We start from the raw sequence: 17,399 nt of genomic DNA, 5'->3' as shown, positions 1-17,399 counted from the left end.
CTCGTTCTGAGCTTTTATACCAAAAGTCTGCTGTGATAATGGAATTATCTGGCACATGTAGACTGATATGGTGGTTTACCTATTTTCAATAAGGGTCTAGTCCTGATAAAATCAGCAGACGGGGTGGTGCGCAGAATTACTTCATTTTCAAAGTAAATAAACAAAGTGGTACACAAGAACGGCACGCGTAGAATTTCTGGGGGATTTTTTCATTAGATATTCATCGTTAAATTTGAGGGATTTTTTTAAGATTAGAGGACCTACTTTTTCTATAAAAGCGCAGGAAAATTTAGAATTGGACATCAGTTTTTCGAAATTGCAAACATGAAGGCTTTCTTCGTTCTTTTTGCTCTGGCTTTGGCCGCTCCTGCTTTCGGTCGCACCATGGACCGATGCTCCTTGGCTCGTGAGATGTCCAACCTGGGCGTTCCCCGTGACCAATTGGCTCGTTGGGCCTGCATTGCCGAGCACGAGAGCTCCTACCGCACCGGAGTGGTGGGTCCCGAGAACTACAACGGATCCAACGACTACGGCATCTTCCAGATCAACAACTACTACTGGTGTGCTCCTCCCAGCGGTCGCTTCTCCTACAACGAGTGTGGCCTGAGCTGCAATGCTCTGTTGACCGATGACATCACCAACTCGGTTCGTTGCGCCCAGAAGATCCTTGGCCAGCAGGGATGGTCCGCCTGGTCCACCTGGCACTACTGCAGCGGATGGTTGCCGTCCATCGATGACTGCTTCTAAGCTGTAGTTCCTGATTCGTAATAAAAATGATTTGAGCAAGAATTGCTGTTTCGAAGTTTTGATTTCACTTTCGCTCTCTCGAAAATCAAATTACACCCCGATGGCGATGAGATTCCAATTGGTAAATAATTGCAAAACGTGTGCTCAGCATTTGCTTCGTGGAGGCCTTAGGCTCTTTGTCATTTCTATAATCAATACGTTGTTTTTTAAGTTGTGTACTTGTCTTTTTAAGTAAACGAGACGGAAGTTTGTCTTGAAGCCTTTTTGTCTCTTAATTTGAAATTATCATTGTTGCGTTCTGCGCTCAAGAGACACCAGTTTTACTGGTTTGGCTTTCTGTTTGAGACAAGTCCGAGCTCAGTGGAGTCATAATGAATAAGCCTAGGTGGGGTTATTATTTGACTTTGACCCGCTGGCAGGCGACGCTTCAAGTTTACTTTCTACTGGAAAAAACGTTGCAAAAAGCGACTAGCTTATTTTATGGTCTTTGTTTGTTTTGAAAATGTTTCTTTTTGGCGCATATATTTATGGCACTTTTGCCACAGTGACACTTTCAAATTGATTAGCGAATTCCAATAAAATTCTATTTACAAACTTAGAAAGTGGTCAGATCACGCAAAACTTAGGATAGAGTCATTAATCTCGGAGATCGCATTTGTAGCTCTTGAAGTTTTGGAAAAGAAATATAGAGGGACTCGTATATGGTTTGTCTTTTTGGGAACGAAAAGAGTTATAAATAGTTAAAAGGGTATTAAAATTAATTAAATGAACGTGTAAACTTTCTAAGGTGTGTTGGAGTGCTAAAACTATCTTCCATTTAAAGCTTTTAAAGAAGAAATGTGTTAGGTGATTTGGGTTTTTCAATTATTTTTATTTGTGTTTAAAGTCAGCTTAGAAGCAGTCATCAATGGACGGCAACCATCCGCTGCAGTAGTGCCAGGTGGACCAGGCGGACCATCCCTGCTGTCCAAGGATCTTCTGGGCACAACGAACCGAGTTGGTGATGTCATCGGTCAACAGAGCATTGCAGCTGAGTCCACACTCGTTGTAGGAGAACCGTCCACTCGGAGGAGCACACCAGTAGTAGTTGTTGATCTGGAAGATGCCGTAGTCGTTGGATCCATTGTAGTTCTCGGGACCCACCACTCCGGTGCGGTAGGAGCTCTCGTGCTCGGCGATGCAGGCCCACTTGTTCAGCTGGTCGCGGGGAACGCCCAGGTTGGACATCTCGCGGGCCAGGGAGCACCGGTCCATGGTGCGACCCAAAGCAGGAGCGGCCAAAGCCAGAGCAAAAAGAACGAAGAATGCCTTCATTTTGAATACCAAAGCAAACTGATGATGAGGTCCTCGCAATGGGCGCTTTTATAGGAAACCCTATCTATGGAGGCAAGGAAACCCTCGAGTGGCAATAAGGCGATAAGCATATTGAGGCTGTCAGTGGCTTGTGATTGTGATGAAAACCTGGCGATAAGCAAGGGGTTTTGCATTGCCAAAAAAGCAGTTTTATCGCTCATCCTTATCAGCAAGGTTTGTTTACAAATTGCGCTGACGTCGGCCATTTTATCGGTGGCGATTGTAATTGCCTTAAGTGGAGCAGAAAACTGATTAACGGGGAAGAACAGCTATGGCGGCTTCTTGTCTTATCTTTCGAGATTCTTGGCCATTATCCTAACAGTTCGCCACTCAAAGTTCGGCTGACAATTAGCGATGGCCGGTATGGAAATGAGGTTTAATTGGCCCGGGTCGATTGTAGGCTCCGAAGGCAAAAAGTTCCAAACCAAAGAACCAAACTCATGCATATGCAATCAGGTCTGGTCGTCAGAAAATTCTCGTTGGCCAGAACTGTTAGCTGACACACTTTTGGGAAGAAGAAAAGCCATTAGCTATTCAACGGCGTCTCGATAAATCAGCAAAAAGTAAAAGTGATAAGCATTCTTCCCCGACAAAAGAATCGACAACTCATCGACGTGAGCGCTCCACTCAGTCTCAAATTAGCATTAATTTATGAATTCATCTATAATTCATGGGGACTCTAAGAAGGTCACGCTGCGATGCTCCAAGCTTTGGAGCTCTTAAGGCCTGAAACTATTTTGTTCAAGAGATCCACGAACACCACAGTAGCCTTTTGTCATTTGTCTTTGCTGTTAGCCACACGCGAAAGGTTAACAACTTTCTTGGCATTGCAGAAATCTGTGGAAATCTGTGCCCGCTCCCCAGGCGACTAACTGACTAACTGACTGACTGACGGGTTGACGAGTTTTAGGCCCACTTGTAACCCCAGGAAAACCGCTAGCGATGCCCCTCCTCCGAGATGCGAATGGGGTTAATGTAACAGCTCCGTAGTTTGCATACTTGTGGTTAGTCGCAGTTTGAGTCGGAGTTGTGTCTTCACCACTCAAGTACCGACTTGCCTCCATCCATCCATCCATCCATCCATCCATCTATCCATTCGTCGAGAAAGCAATGTGCAGTGGAGTCGAGTTGTGACTGCCGCTGATGATGTGTGGTAGCCTTGGGGTCTTAAAGACTTGGTGGTTTTACGATCGAACGCACGCCCGTTACAAGTCATAAAGCAGCCCGCACCAAATAGAGTTCTTTGGGCTGAGGCCTCCTAAACTCTCCATCCAGATTCAACATACAACTCACTTAAGTGCAGCCAAGTAGAGCTGAATGTCGGCCTGAGTAGCCCGTACCTTCTGCCCACTGAACTCGGGTAATTGCCCACTCCAAAAGGTAGCGGAGATGCTAACAAGGTTAATGGCTTGCCGGAGCCAACGTTTAGGCTAAAAAATTAATACAACTTGCTCTAAAAACCTGAGGGTCTGCTGGAGATGCGGCTAATCTTGAGAAAAAAGCATGCTTTGCTTAAATATTTCTCAAGGAGCGGCTTGAGACCATTTAGTAGTAGCTGATAAGCCCTTAGATTGATGAGCTTCGGTCTGACCATATTTAAAGCAGAGTTATTAATTGTCTCGTGCGCACTTGCGATAAAGAAAGTTGCCAGCGGCCTTAAGAGGCGTACTCGAGATAGCAACACTGTGAAGATCTAGTTGAGATAGTGGCGCCCTATAAAATCACTGCCCACTCCTTCTTCCGACATCAGTTTCAATTGGAATCATGAAGGTCTTCATCGTTTTGGTTGCCCTGGCCTTTGCCGCTCCCGCCCTCGGTCGCACCATGGACCGGTGCTCCCTGGCCCGCGAGATGTCCAACCTGGGCGTTCCCCGCGACCAGCTGAACAAGTGGGCCTGCATCGCCGAGCACGAGAGCTCCTACCGCACCGGAGTGGTGGGTCCCGAGAACTACAACGGCTCCAACGACTACGGCATCTTCCAGATCAACGACTACTACTGGTGCGCTCCTCCCAGCGGTCGCTTCTCCTACAACGAGTGTGGCCTCAGCTGCAATGCCCTGTTGACCGACGACATCACCCACTCCGTTCGCTGTGCCCAGAAGGTCCTCAGCCAGCAGGGATGGTCCGCCTGGTCCACCTGGCACTACTGCAGCGGATGGTTGCCGTCCATCGATGACTGCTTCTAAGCTGACTTTGATCCTGAATAAAACGATTGCACATACCCCCAGTTCTTGCTTTTTTCAATTTAGGAATACTTTTATTCCCCATTTAAAGAGTCATTTATTGATACCGAAATTTAAGTGCTTTACATTGAGCATAGCCTTTAAAACAAACCATTGACAAAACCCCAAACCTTTTTTAATGTCTAAGACAATTTACTGTCGAGCCATTAAACCAGGCATTAAAAATCGTTCGACTGATAGGTTTTCTTAAAAAAAGTACCTCAAAAGCTATTCTTCAATTACCTTTAATTAGATTTCACTTTTAAAGTCTACAACTTTTATGGCCTGAGTGTTTAATTGCCCCTTATTTAACACAAAGACTTTCCAATCTACTGACCAGAATAAGCGCACCTAATTTGCATTCCCTCTTATCTCAGTGATAAAACCATAAATATTTGTGCAGAGCTAGAAACTTTAGCACAAGCAACGTATATAAAATATATACTATATATTTTCTCCAATAGAAAGTAAACTTAATGCTTCGCCTGACGGACAGCTAAAAAATGACAGCGGGTCAAAGCCAAATAATATGCAGACGCAGACAAATTCATTATAATTCCAATCAGCTTCGACTTGAGGCCCGAACCAGTCAAACTGGTGGCTCAATGACTCTAAATTTAAATATGCGAAAAAAACTACAAGCAAATAATGCAAACTTCCGTCTCCGACGCGAGAGAACTTAAAAATCTGTGAGCAAAATAATGTCATAACGATTATACAAATTTAGAGCCTAGGGCCTCCGCGGAATCGAGCTCACGATAGGCGATTATTAAACGAATTCGAATTTTATTGCCTTGGGGTACAATTGTGGCTCGGGAGATATCAAAATTGGGAGAAAGCTGCTCAAAACAAAGGAATTAAGCTCTTAAATTGTTTTTATAGCGAATCAGCGAAACGAACTCTAAACTGTTTAGGTTCCCGGTATTACTAACAAAGCAGTCAATTAGAGTTGTGCTACAAAACCCTGATCACTTTTGATACGGTTGGTTTGACAAACCTTGTAATAAATGTGATCAGTTTTTAAAAAGTATTTTAAAATACTCAACAGATTGAGTTACCCTTAATTGGATAAATCCTTAGTGTCTAATAAAGAGAGGATAGGGTTTCATGCAATCATTTTATTCAGGATCAAAGTCAACTTAGAAGCAGTCATCGATGGACGGCAACCATCCGCTGCAGTAGTGCCAGGTGGACCAGGCGGACCATCCCTGCTGGCTGAGGACCTTCTGGGCACAGCGAACGGAGTGGGTGATGTCGTCGGTCAACAGGGCGTTGCAGCTGAGTCCGCACTCGTTGTAGGAGAAGCGACCGCTGGGAGGAGCGCACCAGTAGTAGTCGTTGATCTGGAAGATGCCGTAGTCGTTGGATCCGTTGTAGTTCTCGGGACCCACCACTCCGGTGCGGTAGGAGCTCTCGTGCTCGGCGATGCAGGCCCACTTGTTCAGCTGGTCGCGGGGAACGCCCAGGTTGGACATCTCGCGGGCCAGGGAGCACCGGTCCATGGTGCGACCGAGGGCGGGAGCGGCAAGAGCCAGGGCAACCAAAACGATGAAGGCTTTCATGGTGAAACTGATGTGGGATTGAGGACAGCAGGCGCTTTTATAGCCGGAAAATTATCTAGCCGAGGGGTTATCTCGAGTATTTCATTTGATGGGCAACTAATCTGGACGTGTCTAAAAAAAAATCGCCTAAAATCAGACCATTCTGATATCGCCATTGATAATTTGCCTGGAGTATCTCGATAATATGAATGAGGCGTTACGGAAACTCGACGGTGGATCCCCTCGCAGGTGGCTTGATGTCGCAGTTTCAAGTCCACCTGCTCCGAATGGATGCAAATCGGATGGCTGCCTTTGCTGCCTTTGCGATGTGGAGGATTTTGTTTGTCTGGCCAATTGGCCTATGATCTCAATTGTGGCCTCTTTGCTGCTCGGCAGCTCCGTGGCCCATTGGCACCAATTAGCCGGGGCTGTCTAACAAAAGGCCCAGAGCTCAGGGCCCCCGGTCCATTCCAAATCCAATTCCGATTGTTGCCCCAGTGCGGTTACCCAACAATCCAACAATTGCTTCATTTGTCAGGGCCCGTCAAGGTGTCCAACATCTGTTGATGGCCCGGCTAATGTGGCTTTTATGCAGTTTTCGAAAAGAAGGAAGACCAAAGACTACAAACTGAAGCCAACGAACATGTGATGGCGCGAAAAAGAATGTCTGTGCCGACCGCATAAATCGCGTGAAGAAAGAAATTTCTTTTTTGGCTAAAGCCGAAAGTAAGTTGGCCACTCGCTGGTTGCGTGTAAGCCACCTACTCCCTCGGCCACGCCCCCCTAGACTCTAGACCGTGGCCAATGCATAAGCTGTTTAACAATTGTTAAATCAGACCGGAACAGATTTTTCTGTACTTCGGCATACACTCGCTTTTTTATTTGTGTTTCTGTTTCTGTTTTTTCTTTTTTCTATTTTTTTTTATTTGGGGCCTTTGCCTGTCTTTTTTATGACTGTTATTTATTTATTTACAATCTCCTCGTTGCCCCCCTCTTGGTTGCCCCCTTGTGGCCCCTTCTTTCATCTGGACAAAGTGGCATTGTTACTTGGATTGGGGCTGCGGCGAAGGCTTTGGAGTCTCGTGCCGCTGCCAATTCAATTTTCACTTCAATTTTCCGTGAGTACAGTTAAATGTAATTTGTTTTCATCTCTCACAACGCACACGCACCGCACTTAACGACTTTTTACACACAGTTCTTTTCTTCTTCGGGGTTCTCTTCTCGGAACTCTCGAGCGTGGCTTTCCAGTTTGCTGGTGTGGGCGTCACAGTTCAATGTCAGAGCTGCCCACACTGGGATTTACATATCTAGATTTGGGTAGCAGTATACTCGTAGTACATATAAAAGAAAGTCGACGGGAGCCATTAGCATATGCAAAAGGCCGAATCGAGATCTTGACCAGGCAGCTCTTCCGAGCGGGTGAGCAACGAAAGCCCGACCCTCTGACTTAGTAGACTAAGTTGCACCAAACAACCGAACTACCGAACTAGTTCTGCGGCAATGTGGCTTACCTGCTGCTGCTGCTGCTTTTAAAGCCTGCTCTCCTGGCTCCGAAATGCAATTTAGGCCAGGCACAGCCTGTATTGACACGATTCCTCGAATTGGGCCAATGCAGAACGTTCTCAAATTCGTTGGCTAACAACCGCGCACACACTCAACGCAGATCGCACATCGCACATTGCACTTTTTCGCATTCAAGCTGACTTTCATGCCGCACTTTGCGTCGTCATCGAACGAGAAACACAAATTGAGAAGATTAGCACGGAGGAGGAGTCGTGGAGAGTCGAGGCACTCTTGTTATTATTATATGGCTCTGTGGATGCTGCAATAGGCCAGTTGGGGCCAGTTCTAGCCGGGTCCAGTACTCGTTTTACCGTTAGCAGCTGAACGATGAACGCTGAACGCTGAATGCACTACACTCGCGATGCTGTTAGCCAAGAAGCCAAGAAGAATCGGAAGAGGAGGCACTGGGGGGAGGTGGTGGCACAATACCGCACTTTTCTATCCAATCAAAACTCGTTTCTTCCGAGAATGCACAATAGGAAAATAGGAAAATTCATATCGCGTAATCTCGAGTGACACGTAACTGTGCAAGAGGCCAGAAGTCTTTAAGAAGGAGTTCACCGGTGGATAGAAGGCTGCCTGCCTCCTTGGTTATTCGCACTCAAAAGCCTGTCGATTGAACTTGGCTAGACCTGAGGACCATCTAGCAAAGCCATCGCTCGCCTAATTGCCAACCAAAACAGAGATCTACAAACGCTCTATGCGATTCGCACGTTCGTCTCGAACTAAAGTCACGCACCGACTGATCCGAAGCCGCAGACTTGGCCTGAACCCAAGACGAGTTTCAAAACCGAAGTCTCAGCCGAAGAATGTGTTTGGTGATCGGGCTCTTTCTCTCGGGTTTCGGTATAAGACTTTATTTTATAATATAGAGGGGGTCTTTATAAGAGCCACAGCCACAGTAGCAACTGCACACCTCGGAATTATTGAAGCGCCCGAGGGAGTCTTCAATTCCTTGGAACTCGACCTCAATCGGTGATTACACAGAAAAATGTGGCAGCCCGCAAGGCCGCATTAGAATTGATCCAAATATGTTTATTGGTGATTTGTTTTTTTTGTTTTTTTTTTTTTTGAACCCATTTAGATGAGCAAACACTCCATTATAAGAGACGAAAGTTCCTGAGGGAAATTATCAATTCCTCGGAGCGCCATCATTATCGAGTTTTTACTGAAAAATGTGGAAGCCAAAGCCTCAAGGGAATTGGCCAAATATTTTTATAGGGATTTGTATATTTTTGTTTTTTAGCATCCCATTTTTGCCTCATGGGAATTGATCCAAGTATTTTTATTGGGATTTGTAATTTTTTTGTTTTTTAGCATCCCAATTTTATGGACAAATATTCTCCTATTAAAGACTAAAGTGCCGAAGGGAATAATTAAATTTTTTTGGAGCCTTGAACCAAATATCTTTATTGGAACTTATATATCTCAAGCCCTAAAAGCAATCATCTATGGTTGGCAGAGAGAGATTGCAGCCGGCCCAGGGAAACCAGGCGGACCATCCCTGAATTTCGAGGATCTTCTGGGCACATCTCACGGACTTGGTGATATCGTCGGTCAACAACTCCTCACAATTAACGCTGCAAAGGTTGTCCGATTTTCCACCAGTTTGATTTCTGCACCAATATATTTCAGATATGTGGAAGATTCCGTAGTCCGTTTTTTTCCTATAATTGGTATTGTAGAACGATGATGAGTTGGCTATGCAAGTCCACTTGTCCAACTGATCACGGGGAACATCCAGATCGTCCATTTCCCGAGCCAAGGAGCAGCGGTTCATGATGCGATTGAATGCGGGAGTGGCGAAGGCTAATGCCACTAGAACGATGAACGACTTCATACTTTCGCTTGATCGAAAAAACCCAAGGGAGATAAGGCTTCTTGCTTTTATAGCTGCTAAACTGATACGAGAGATTGATCTTGGCTCCACAGATTTCTAGAATTGACTGAAGACTTCCAATTGCCTACGGGCATCTTTATTCCTCTGGGAATAATCAAGAAATATATGTTGCTCCATATCAGAGTATTAAACCAGGGACGGTTAAAAATTAAATGGAAAATTTGCAATATAAACCGTGGGTTCGCTGTCTAAGAATTTAAAGATTTAATGATATTAATATTCAAATAAAGCCAATTGAATTCAGTAATATCCAAGCAAGAAATTTTCTGGATGAAATTGGCAGCTTAAGAATATCTTATTTTATTTGTTGCAACAAATAAAGTCTCCGCATAAATGAAAGCAACACTTTTTTAGTGCCATCACTTTCTTTGACTTGGCTGCAGCTTAAAAGTATGCTATATATCTACGGCTGACCAAAGCTGGCCGCTATAGGATTGGATAGTCTTGCTCACCTGTCTACAACCGACTTCTCCACCTCGTACATGGAGTCCAATGAGTACTCGTCGCCAATGGAGCTGTACACATTGGTCCCTGTGCCGGCTGTCTCCACATCGCAGTAGCTGCAGCTGCAGCAGGAGTACTGCGAGCAGAAGGAGGAGGCATCCAGGTCGGTGATGCCTATGGAGCACTCCTCGTCGGGCGGTCGTCGCTGGAGTTCAATGTCCACGGTGGCTTCCTTTTGCGGGGAACTTCCTCGCGGTGAACGACTGTTTGGGATTGAGAGATTAGTAAAGGACACTTAACACTTAAGGTATTATGACACTAGTTCAAAAATATAATAATGATAACTATTCATATAGAAGTGTACAACTTTTTTCCAAAATTTTCAAATATAAAAAGAAATTTTATTTATTTTCGATAAATTACATATGAAGTAAGAAGAAGATTAGTAAAGGAAAAGAATGGTGGCATTTAAGGTATTATGACACTAGTTCAAAAATAGTATTACTCAGTAAATAATTATACGTAGAAAGATTTAATAATTAGCCGTATGATAGATATTCCTAAATAAACATACAACTTTTTCCAACATTTAAAAAAAATTAAAAGGAAGTGTTATATATTTATCATAAATTACGTATGAAGTAATTCAACAAAGAGAGTTTAGTTTTCCCATGTCGTGTCATAACACCTTAATCGCGGGGACTTGAGCCAAATGAAGTCTTACCTCTTGGTGCGTGAGTCCATCGTGTCCATGACCACGTTCCAGGTGCGGTGTATCAAGTAGAGCAGAAAGAGCACCCTCGATGTCTCTCCACTGTGCGATGTGGCGTTGTTGCCTCCATTCTGGCCGGCCCCCAAGCAACTGCTGGAGCCCAGTCGCTCCTGGTTCTTGTTCTTGCTGTTGTTGTTGTTGTGGTTGCTGTTGTGGTTGCTGTTGTTGTTGCTTGAGGGGGACTGGGGATGGCGGGCGGGGAGCGTCTTGGAGCGGTACTCGTTCTGGAGGCAGTACTCCCGCTTGTGCTGCTGGTACCTCCGGCGGGTGTTGAATCTGGAGTTCCCCTCGCCGGCGGCTCCCTCCTCGGCGCCCCTGGCCAATGTGATGCGGTTGCCCATTACAAATTCGCGGATCGGCGCCCGTCAGACATTGCCTAATGTGACATGGACGTGGACACAACATATGTTAGTGGATGTCTACTTGGCTGCCTCTACAAACTGCCTGCTGCGACTATCAGAACTGACACAATTCTAGCAACCAGTTTTGCCAATGTCCGATGGCCATTGGCGAGGAAAAAAGTGAAGTCGCCATTGGAATTGGGTCAGCAACGAGCTCTCCAACGCTGGCGACCCCGATCGCCTAGAACGAATGCCTGTAGATGGCTCTTCGGCGGAGTTTGTAATTATGATAAACTACACATCCATCGGCGAAATGATGGATTGCGTGGACCAGTTTGGACATGATCCTGGACAGCCAGATTGCTCCTCAGCGAGGCGTGGAAGCCGTCATTCCACGGCACAATTAATGGCGGGGATCCATCAATGTTGGGAACGGATCCAGGCCAGGCAATTAGATCATTAGACGGGCAATACATCAAATTAGCGCCCTTGGACGGTACAAATCGCCCAACACTTGCGGCTTGACCCGAACCACACCCGAACTGAACTACTATATATAATCCAGCTTTCGGGAGTGGAAATCAGAATTCCTTATCTCAAGCGGCCCACTGACGTAGTAAACGTGACCGCTAAATGACAATACACGATCGCCAACCAACCACGGGCACTATCAGTGCTTGGCTAACCCAAAGAGGGCTGGACTTATCACTCTGCTACAGTGAAAGGTGCACCGCAGCTACCTGCATTCCTCCCAGTCCCCTTTATCAGTCTTTAATTAGCCCAGCAAACATACTCGATCTGGCATATATTGTGAAGCAATCTAGTAGAACAACTTTCTCGGTGACATCGTCACAAAGAATATGCAAATGCGGGCCATTAAGCGGAGTAGCAACCAGTTTAGGGTCTCTAATCGTAGGGCCCTAAAGAACCTTTTTCTGGTAGCGAAAGTGACGCCGCAGAAGTGGAAAGTTTCATGCTTCCCTGCAGCAGGTTGACTTAGGTCGTTAAGCGGAGTGGCTACTGTAGTGAATTAACCGCACCACGAATTTGCCTTCCTGACATGCGCATTAGGCGTGCGAGGTGTTGGATTCTTCTGTTGGAGCAACAAGAATGGGAATCTCGACACTAATTAAACTAAATGCGGCGCAAGAGTTTATCTTATCAAGCGATGCACACCCTGTACGACCAGCAATGTTAACTATAGGGCAAATCCGATCCGGGAGCCGAGCACTGAACTTTAAAAAACGAGACCCCATCTGGTTTTAGCAGGCAGTCGCGTTTGCAACGATCTGGCGAGCGGTAGTTGATTTTCCACTGGGCGAGAGAAAGGAATGGCGAGTCGCGAATCGGAATCGAAACCAGAAAACCTGAAAGCCGGAAAACGAGGCCAGAACACATTGAGATTCAGAATCAGGAGCAGAGTAACTAGGACAAAATGAGCCAGAGCCAAAGCCAGAGCCAGCTGAGTACAGAGCAACTGCTCTTCGAGGAGAAGCCCCTGTATGTGCCCCCATTGTCGGAGCTGCAGAACGGTGAGTTGAGATTCTGAGTTCCCACCGATCCGAGAGATAACAATACGTGCTGTATTCTGGGGTTCTCGAGTGCCATGTGCAAATGACCTTCACAACGGTGCCGAACTTTCCATAGCCGGTTTTTGGTCGCTTCTCAGTACTGAGTTCTACGTTCTTTATTTTCTATTTTTTGTTTTCATTGAGCAGTCCAAAACAGAAACATATGATTGGGCCGAAAGCTTTGGGGGCCAGCTTTTGCCATATGTCGTCTAGATGGAGGTCGAGATAAAGCTCTAATTCATTGCCTCCCCTCTCTCTCTCTCTCTCTCTCTCACTCTCTCTCCAGTTATACAGGGTGCCTTGAGCGAGAACTTTGCCAGTGTGGACGTGAGTGTGGGTCCTTGTCCGGACTTGAAGGCCAAGCAGTTCAGCTTGGTGGAGAGCGGACTGGGTGGCAAGCCCACTCTGCTGGAGGCCGGCGGACCGCCCTTCCTGCTGCCGCTCGTTCAGCGGGATAAGCTGTACAACATCAAGGAGATCACGCGCAAGATCCAGGGTCCCGGCAAGATCTTCGCCGTGGGCGCAGGAGCAGGTCCTTGGCCCATCCGGGGATCTAACTGCGAGGGCATTTTCAACCTGTCGGTGAGCGAGAAGGACGAGCTGACGAACGGCAGCTACACGGCCACCGTGCGGGGAGCCCAGGAGGAGTGCGTCCTGGAGAAGATCCCCCACAGCGAACCCCGCTGCGCCCTGCTCCTCAACCTCTTCCTCAGTCAGGGAAAGCCCGGCGATGTCCTGAAGATCACCGCCAAGAAGCGCACCGGCGAGCAGAACTTCATCGAGTGCATCCGAAAGGGACTGGAGAACCACTACGGCGACAAGGTCGTGGGCCTGGGCGGGATCTTCGTGATCAAGAAGGGCGCCGCCCACCAGCACGTGATGCGGGACTTCAGCAAGACGCCGATCCACACCGACGAGGAGGTGAACGAGTGGCTCAAGTTCTACGAGATGCCCGCCCAGCTGAACGCCGTGGGCACCCTGGTGACCAAGGAGCACGACCTCGACCTCCGCCTGCAGCACTTCCACTCCTTTTCCTTCGAGAACTGGGGTGGCCACTACCACTACGACACTACACCCGATGTGGTTGAGTACGAGGCCTACCTGAATGTGGCCGAGCGGGTGGTGCGGGTGGACAAGCCCGTTTCCACCCACAAGGTGGGTCGGGACTAGATCTTATCACCCGCATCTGCCGTATCTAGTTGTAGCCGACTTTTCCATTGCCCAAAGCCCCCCATAAATAATTTTAAATAAAACCTAGAGTAAACTCGAAAACATAAGTAGTTTATTTTGGGAAGACACTAAAATGAAGGGCAATAAAATTATTCTAAGAAGTTAATAAAACGAAACAATTTATAATAGCAAAACCTCAGGCTTTTAGGTTTACCACAAAAATATATATCAGTGAAAAACCCTTTATCAGTGCAGCAATTATCATGACGGGTAGTCGACTGGCTGACATTTTTACCACACTACGATGTTCTGGTCAGTCGCTAGTTTACCTCCAGCAGGGAAAGTGCCTGAAACCATATCGGAATATTTGCAGAGATAACATGGGCCAGAGTCACCTTCAAACGGATCAGCTTCTCTTCGAGGAGAAGCCACTTCATGTGCCCTGCCTTTCAGAGATCCAAAGAGGTGAGCGAATACTGAGTGACACTGATAAAAATAGTTCTCAGATAAATCTCTCTATATTCTACTCTAGTCATACAGGGTGCCTTGAGTGAAAATTTTAAAACTGTTGATGTTTCCGTGGGTCCCTGTCCGGATTTAGAGGAACCGCAGTTTGGTCTTGTGGAGAGTGGATTGGGTGGCAACCCTACTCTACTGGAAGCAGGTGGTCCACCCTATTTACGTCCTCTAGTGCAGCGGGAGAAACTCTATAACTTGAAGGAAATCACTCGAAAAGCCCAAGGATCTGGCGAGATTTTCGCCATTGGGCCAGGAGCAGGTCCTTGGCCCATTCGCAACTCCAACTGCGAGGGCATTTTCAACTTTTCCCTGAGCGAAAAGGACGAACTGAAGCAAGGAAGCTACACGGCCACCGTGAGGGGAGATCAGGAGGAGTGCGTCCTGGAAAGGATTCCCGAAACCGAAGCCCGTTGCGCCCTGATCCTGAATCTATTCCTCAGCGAGGGAAAACCAGGAGAAGTGCTCAGAATCTCCGCAAAACAGAGAACAGGAAAAGAAAACTTTGTGGAGTGCATTCGAAAGGGCTTAGAGCAGCACTTTGGCGACAAAGTGGTGGGTCTGGGTGGCATCTTTGTGGTGAAGAAGGGCTGTGTCCACCAGCACGTGATGCGGGACTTCAGTAAGACGCCGATTCACACCCAAGAGCAGATCCAAGAGTGGCTCAAGTTCTACGAAATGCCCGCCCAGCTGAATGCAGTGGGCACCTTGGTTACCAAAGATTTGGGACTCGACTTGAGGCTGCAGCACTTCCACTCGTTTTCCTTCGAAAACTGGGGAGGTCATTACCATTACGACACCACTCCGGATGTCGTGGAGTACGAGGCTTATCTTAACGTGGCCGAACGTGTAATCCGAGTGGACAGACCAGTGGTAACCGACCAGTTGGGAAGAGACTGATGGCTTTATCGGATCTACAACTGTCAAATCAATTTTACCTGCTAATAAGTGAGCCAAAAATAAACGCCTTGCGAGCAAAAAGGTTTCGGTTTCTGTCTGCTCTTCTTGGGAATCGCTAATTGGAGTCGCACCATTTGTGAAGCAGACCCCTCAGGGGATGGGCTTTATGTAATTGCTGAAAAGTGGAGCCGCCGCTTTCTTCGAAATGCAAATCGATGGCCAAATGATATGGCCACCATACTCATATACGAGTCTGGGATTCTGGAGCTTCATGCTTGGCCTAATGAGAGACGCGATACGGCCGTCTAGCTAAGCAGGCCGTAAATAATGCCCCAAACATGCAGCAATCTGTGTTTTTCTCTTTGCACCGCTGGCCATTAATTATTTAATAACTTTAATTCATGCAGAGCAGCGCTGCGAGTGCATCGCGCGAATTCAGCCATCGAACCGATTTTCATGGATTTCCACTAAACATATAGATGAATGCTAAACCACAAAAACAACAACAACTAGTTTGTTGTGACAGTTATAAATCGCAGTTGATAGCCACATCGATCACTTCTATATATTATAGATGGACTTACCCACTCACGCCGACGAGACTCTCCCAGAATTCAAGCAACTATTGTTCTTTCGGCGCTTCTTAACGGGTTTCTAATATTTGCATTTAAATATTTATTATTCCAGATTCTGGAAAGCTTTTTATGAAAGTGGCACACAATCAAACACCAAAACATCCATCGATTGATCCAATTTAATCTACCAGCCAAGCCGGAGCGGTGAAATGCAAATGCGATTTCTTCGTCCCACGAAAAGAAAATCTCTTTTTGTTATTGTTGCCACTGCGATTGTGGTTGGAGTTGTTATTTTTGTAACCGTTTTTGTGGCCCAGGCATACTCGGTTTATTCATATTTTAAACACACCATTAGCACTTTTTATTAGCTGGCTCGCTTTGATTGACTCGACTTCCACACGACTTCACTTCACCAGCTTCGAAGTCTTTGAAACTCCGCGCTCGAAACTCAGTCGGCGCTTTGATTTTGGGCCAAAACTTCACACCGGGTCCACCGCACCGATTCAAGAGCGTCTGCTCGGCCGAAACGCGAGTTGCAGACTGAATGAAGTCGGCGATCAGATGGCTCGAACGTCGGAGTGGCTTTTCACATGGCTTCCAGGCGCGTAGATAGCGAACTTGTTTGGGGGATTTCTACAAACATTGGTTCTAGCCACTCGTGTGCACTCAGAAAAGCTGTCAGCCTGCAAATAACACTTTTCAGCTTCTAAAGACCAGAGCAAATAAAAAAAAATATTTTATTTTGCAGTACGCATTCACACATTATCAAATTTGGTTAAATGTTTTTCCCTTTTTTAAGTAAACGATTAAAAGAGAAAGCTTGTAAATATATCTTTGATATTTACTTGCTTGGTATAAAAATAAGTAAAACAAAGGTTACAGAAATCATAACTTTTTTATGCTATTACGGAAAATAGAATATTAAATGTAAATTTGTATTTCTAAGTACTTTAGAGAGTTTAAGACTCATTCAGACCCCTTTTCGATATCAAATCTCTGAGATAAGTCTAATACCGCCACTGCTGCTCCTGTGACAAATCTGGTTGGCTTTTCGGCTGCTCTGTTTTACAAGCGTTTTCAAATTGAAGTTGTCGTTTAATCTGTAATTGGCCACATTTGTTGACGGAGCCAAGAGGCCGGGCCGACGGACAAGTGCATCAAGCGAGTGCCGCGGCAATTTTCCCAACCACTAAAACCCGTTTTCTATTTTCCACACTGGGCCCAAATCATTTGGCCATTGCCAAAGTCGCGGCCAAGGCTACTTCGGGTATCCATTGCCATTAAAAGCGACACGAATTTACTTAGTTTTAGTCGGCGGTGCTCCTGTTGGAACAATTTGCCCAAAGGCAGATCAGGCCGGCCCACCACCACAACTGGTTCGGTGAACCACCTCCGAAGAAAGTATCCGCGGCTGCCGGCTGTCTTCGTAAAAATTGCATAATGATTGATGCCCCCAGGCTAACTGATGTATCGCCATTATAATAGCTCGGCAATTTATTCTCCATTGCCTGGGCGTTTTCATAAATGTGTGATTGTTTTTTTTCGGCACAGATCCGGAAGAGTAAGTGCGCGGTAAGACATAAAAACTGATGGCGAATTATAGAATTGATCCCCGGGGATATCTTTCCAGTCGCCACAGAGCAATCTTTAAAATATATCTGAAAAGTGCACTTTAAAGAAAAGTAACAGATTACTTGGAGTACTTAAATATAACGATATGATTACTTAATCGGTTGCATCTAAGAGAATGATAATTTCAAGTGATACTCTTTCGTGGCATGTA

The 17,399-nt window shown here is 46.2% G+C and overlaps 7 protein-coding genes across 8 annotated transcripts in view; 4 read left to right on the top strand and 3 right to left on the bottom strand.

Moving 5' to 3' along the window:
• The window catches only part of LOC108100294, a 29,365-nt gene extending 13,213 nt beyond the window's left edge, over positions 1–16,152 (bottom strand). Inside the window, exons 1-3 of one of the 2 annotated variants that reach the window (XM_017204092.2) lie at positions 15,626–16,152; positions 10,496–10,919; positions 9,780–10,034 (exon numbers count right to left, since the gene is read on the bottom strand). In XM_017204092.2, the coding sequence (XP_017059581.1) occupies positions 9,780–10,034; positions 10,496–10,884 (644 nt within the window). In that variant the 5' untranslated portion in view covers positions 10,885–10,919; positions 15,626–16,152. Of the gene's footprint in view, positions 1–7,375; positions 8,177–9,779; positions 10,035–10,495; positions 10,920–15,625 lie in introns of those variants that run through there. The other variant, XM_017204093.2, reaches the window with a different exon arrangement.
• Positions 194–789, top strand: LOC108100306 (lysozyme B-like). The gene has a single exon (XM_017204105.2). It carries the CDS (start codon positions 325–327, stop codon positions 745–747), a length of 423 nt encoding a protein of 140 aa, XP_017059594.1. The 5' UTR covers positions 194–324; the 3' UTR covers positions 748–789.
• LOC108100305 (lysozyme B-like) lies at positions 1,598–2,089 on the bottom strand. Its single transcript, XM_017204104.1, has one exon. It carries the CDS (start codon positions 2,059–2,061, stop codon positions 1,639–1,641), a length of 423 nt encoding a protein of 140 aa, XP_017059593.1. The 5' UTR covers positions 2,062–2,089; the 3' UTR covers positions 1,598–1,638.
• On the top strand, positions 3,848–4,328 carry LOC108100308 (lysozyme A/C). Its single transcript, XM_017204107.1, has one exon. The coding sequence runs from the start codon at positions 3,865–3,867 to the stop codon at positions 4,285–4,287; it is 423 nt and encodes a 140-aa protein (XP_017059596.1). The 5' UTR covers positions 3,848–3,864; the 3' UTR covers positions 4,288–4,328.
• Positions 8,291–9,767, bottom strand: LOC108100307 (lysozyme A/C-like). The gene has a single exon (XM_017204106.2). It carries the CDS (start codon positions 9,265–9,267, stop codon positions 8,863–8,865), a length of 405 nt encoding a protein of 134 aa, XP_017059595.1. The 5' UTR covers positions 9,268–9,767; the 3' UTR covers positions 8,291–8,862.
• LOC108100297 (ester hydrolase C11orf54 homolog) lies at positions 12,139–13,727 on the top strand. The gene is made up of 2 exons (XM_017204095.2): positions 12,139–12,416; positions 12,742–13,727. Exons 1-2 carry the CDS (start codon positions 12,320–12,322, stop codon positions 13,623–13,625), a joined length of 981 nt encoding a protein of 326 aa, XP_017059584.1. The 5' UTR covers positions 12,139–12,319; the 3' UTR covers positions 13,626–13,727.
• Positions 13,815–15,122, top strand: LOC108100296 (ester hydrolase C11orf54 homolog). The gene is made up of 2 exons (XM_017204094.2): positions 13,815–14,090; positions 14,158–15,122. The coding sequence occupies exons 1-2, from the start codon at positions 13,889–13,891 to the stop codon at positions 15,039–15,041; spliced, it is 1,086 nt and encodes a 361-aa protein (XP_017059583.1). The 5' UTR covers positions 13,815–13,888; the 3' UTR covers positions 15,042–15,122.
• Positions 16,153–17,399: the final 1,247 nt, after the last annotated feature.

The sequence above is a fragment of the Drosophila ficusphila genome, unplaced genomic scaffold (genome assembly GCF_018152265.1).
Source record: "Drosophila ficusphila isolate 14025-0441.05 unplaced genomic scaffold, ASM1815226v1 contig_286, whole genome shotgun sequence".
NCBI lineage: Eukaryota > Metazoa > Arthropoda > Insecta > Diptera > Drosophilidae > Drosophila > Drosophila ficusphila.
Note: the sequence above shows the minus strand (reverse complement) of the source record. Positions and strands in the feature narration are given on the sequence as shown.

Excerpts from the sequence above, each read along its gene's own strand:
- LOC108100306 (XM_017204105.2), top strand. The coding sequence starts at position 325 with ATGAAGGCTTTCTTCGTTCTTTTTGCTCTGGCTTTGGCCGCTCCTGCT.
- LOC108100305 (XM_017204104.1), bottom strand. The coding sequence starts at position 2,061 with ATGAAGGCATTCTTCGTTCTTTTTGCTCTGGCTTTGGCCGCTCCTGCT.
- LOC108100308 (XM_017204107.1), top strand. The coding sequence starts at position 3,865 with ATGAAGGTCTTCATCGTTTTGGTTGCCCTGGCCTTTGCCGCTCCCGCC.
- LOC108100307 (XM_017204106.2), bottom strand. The coding sequence starts at position 9,267 with ATGAAGTCGTTCATCGTTCTAGTGGCATTAGCCTTCGCCACTCCCGCA.
- LOC108100297 (XM_017204095.2), top strand. The coding sequence starts at position 12,320 with ATGAGCCAGAGCCAAAGCCAGAGCCAGCTGAGTACAGAGCAACTGCTC. Across the intron at positions 12,417-12,741 it reads ATTGTCGGAGCTGCAGAACG|TTATACAGGGTGCCTTGAGC; the intron begins GTGAGTTGAGAT and ends CTCTCTCTCCAG.
- LOC108100296 (XM_017204094.2), top strand. The coding sequence starts at position 13,889 with ATGACGGGTAGTCGACTGGCTGACATTTTTACCACACTACGATGTTCT. Across the intron at positions 14,091-14,157 it reads CCTTTCAGAGATCCAAAGAG|TCATACAGGGTGCCTTGAGT; the intron begins GTGAGCGAATAC and ends ATTCTACTCTAG.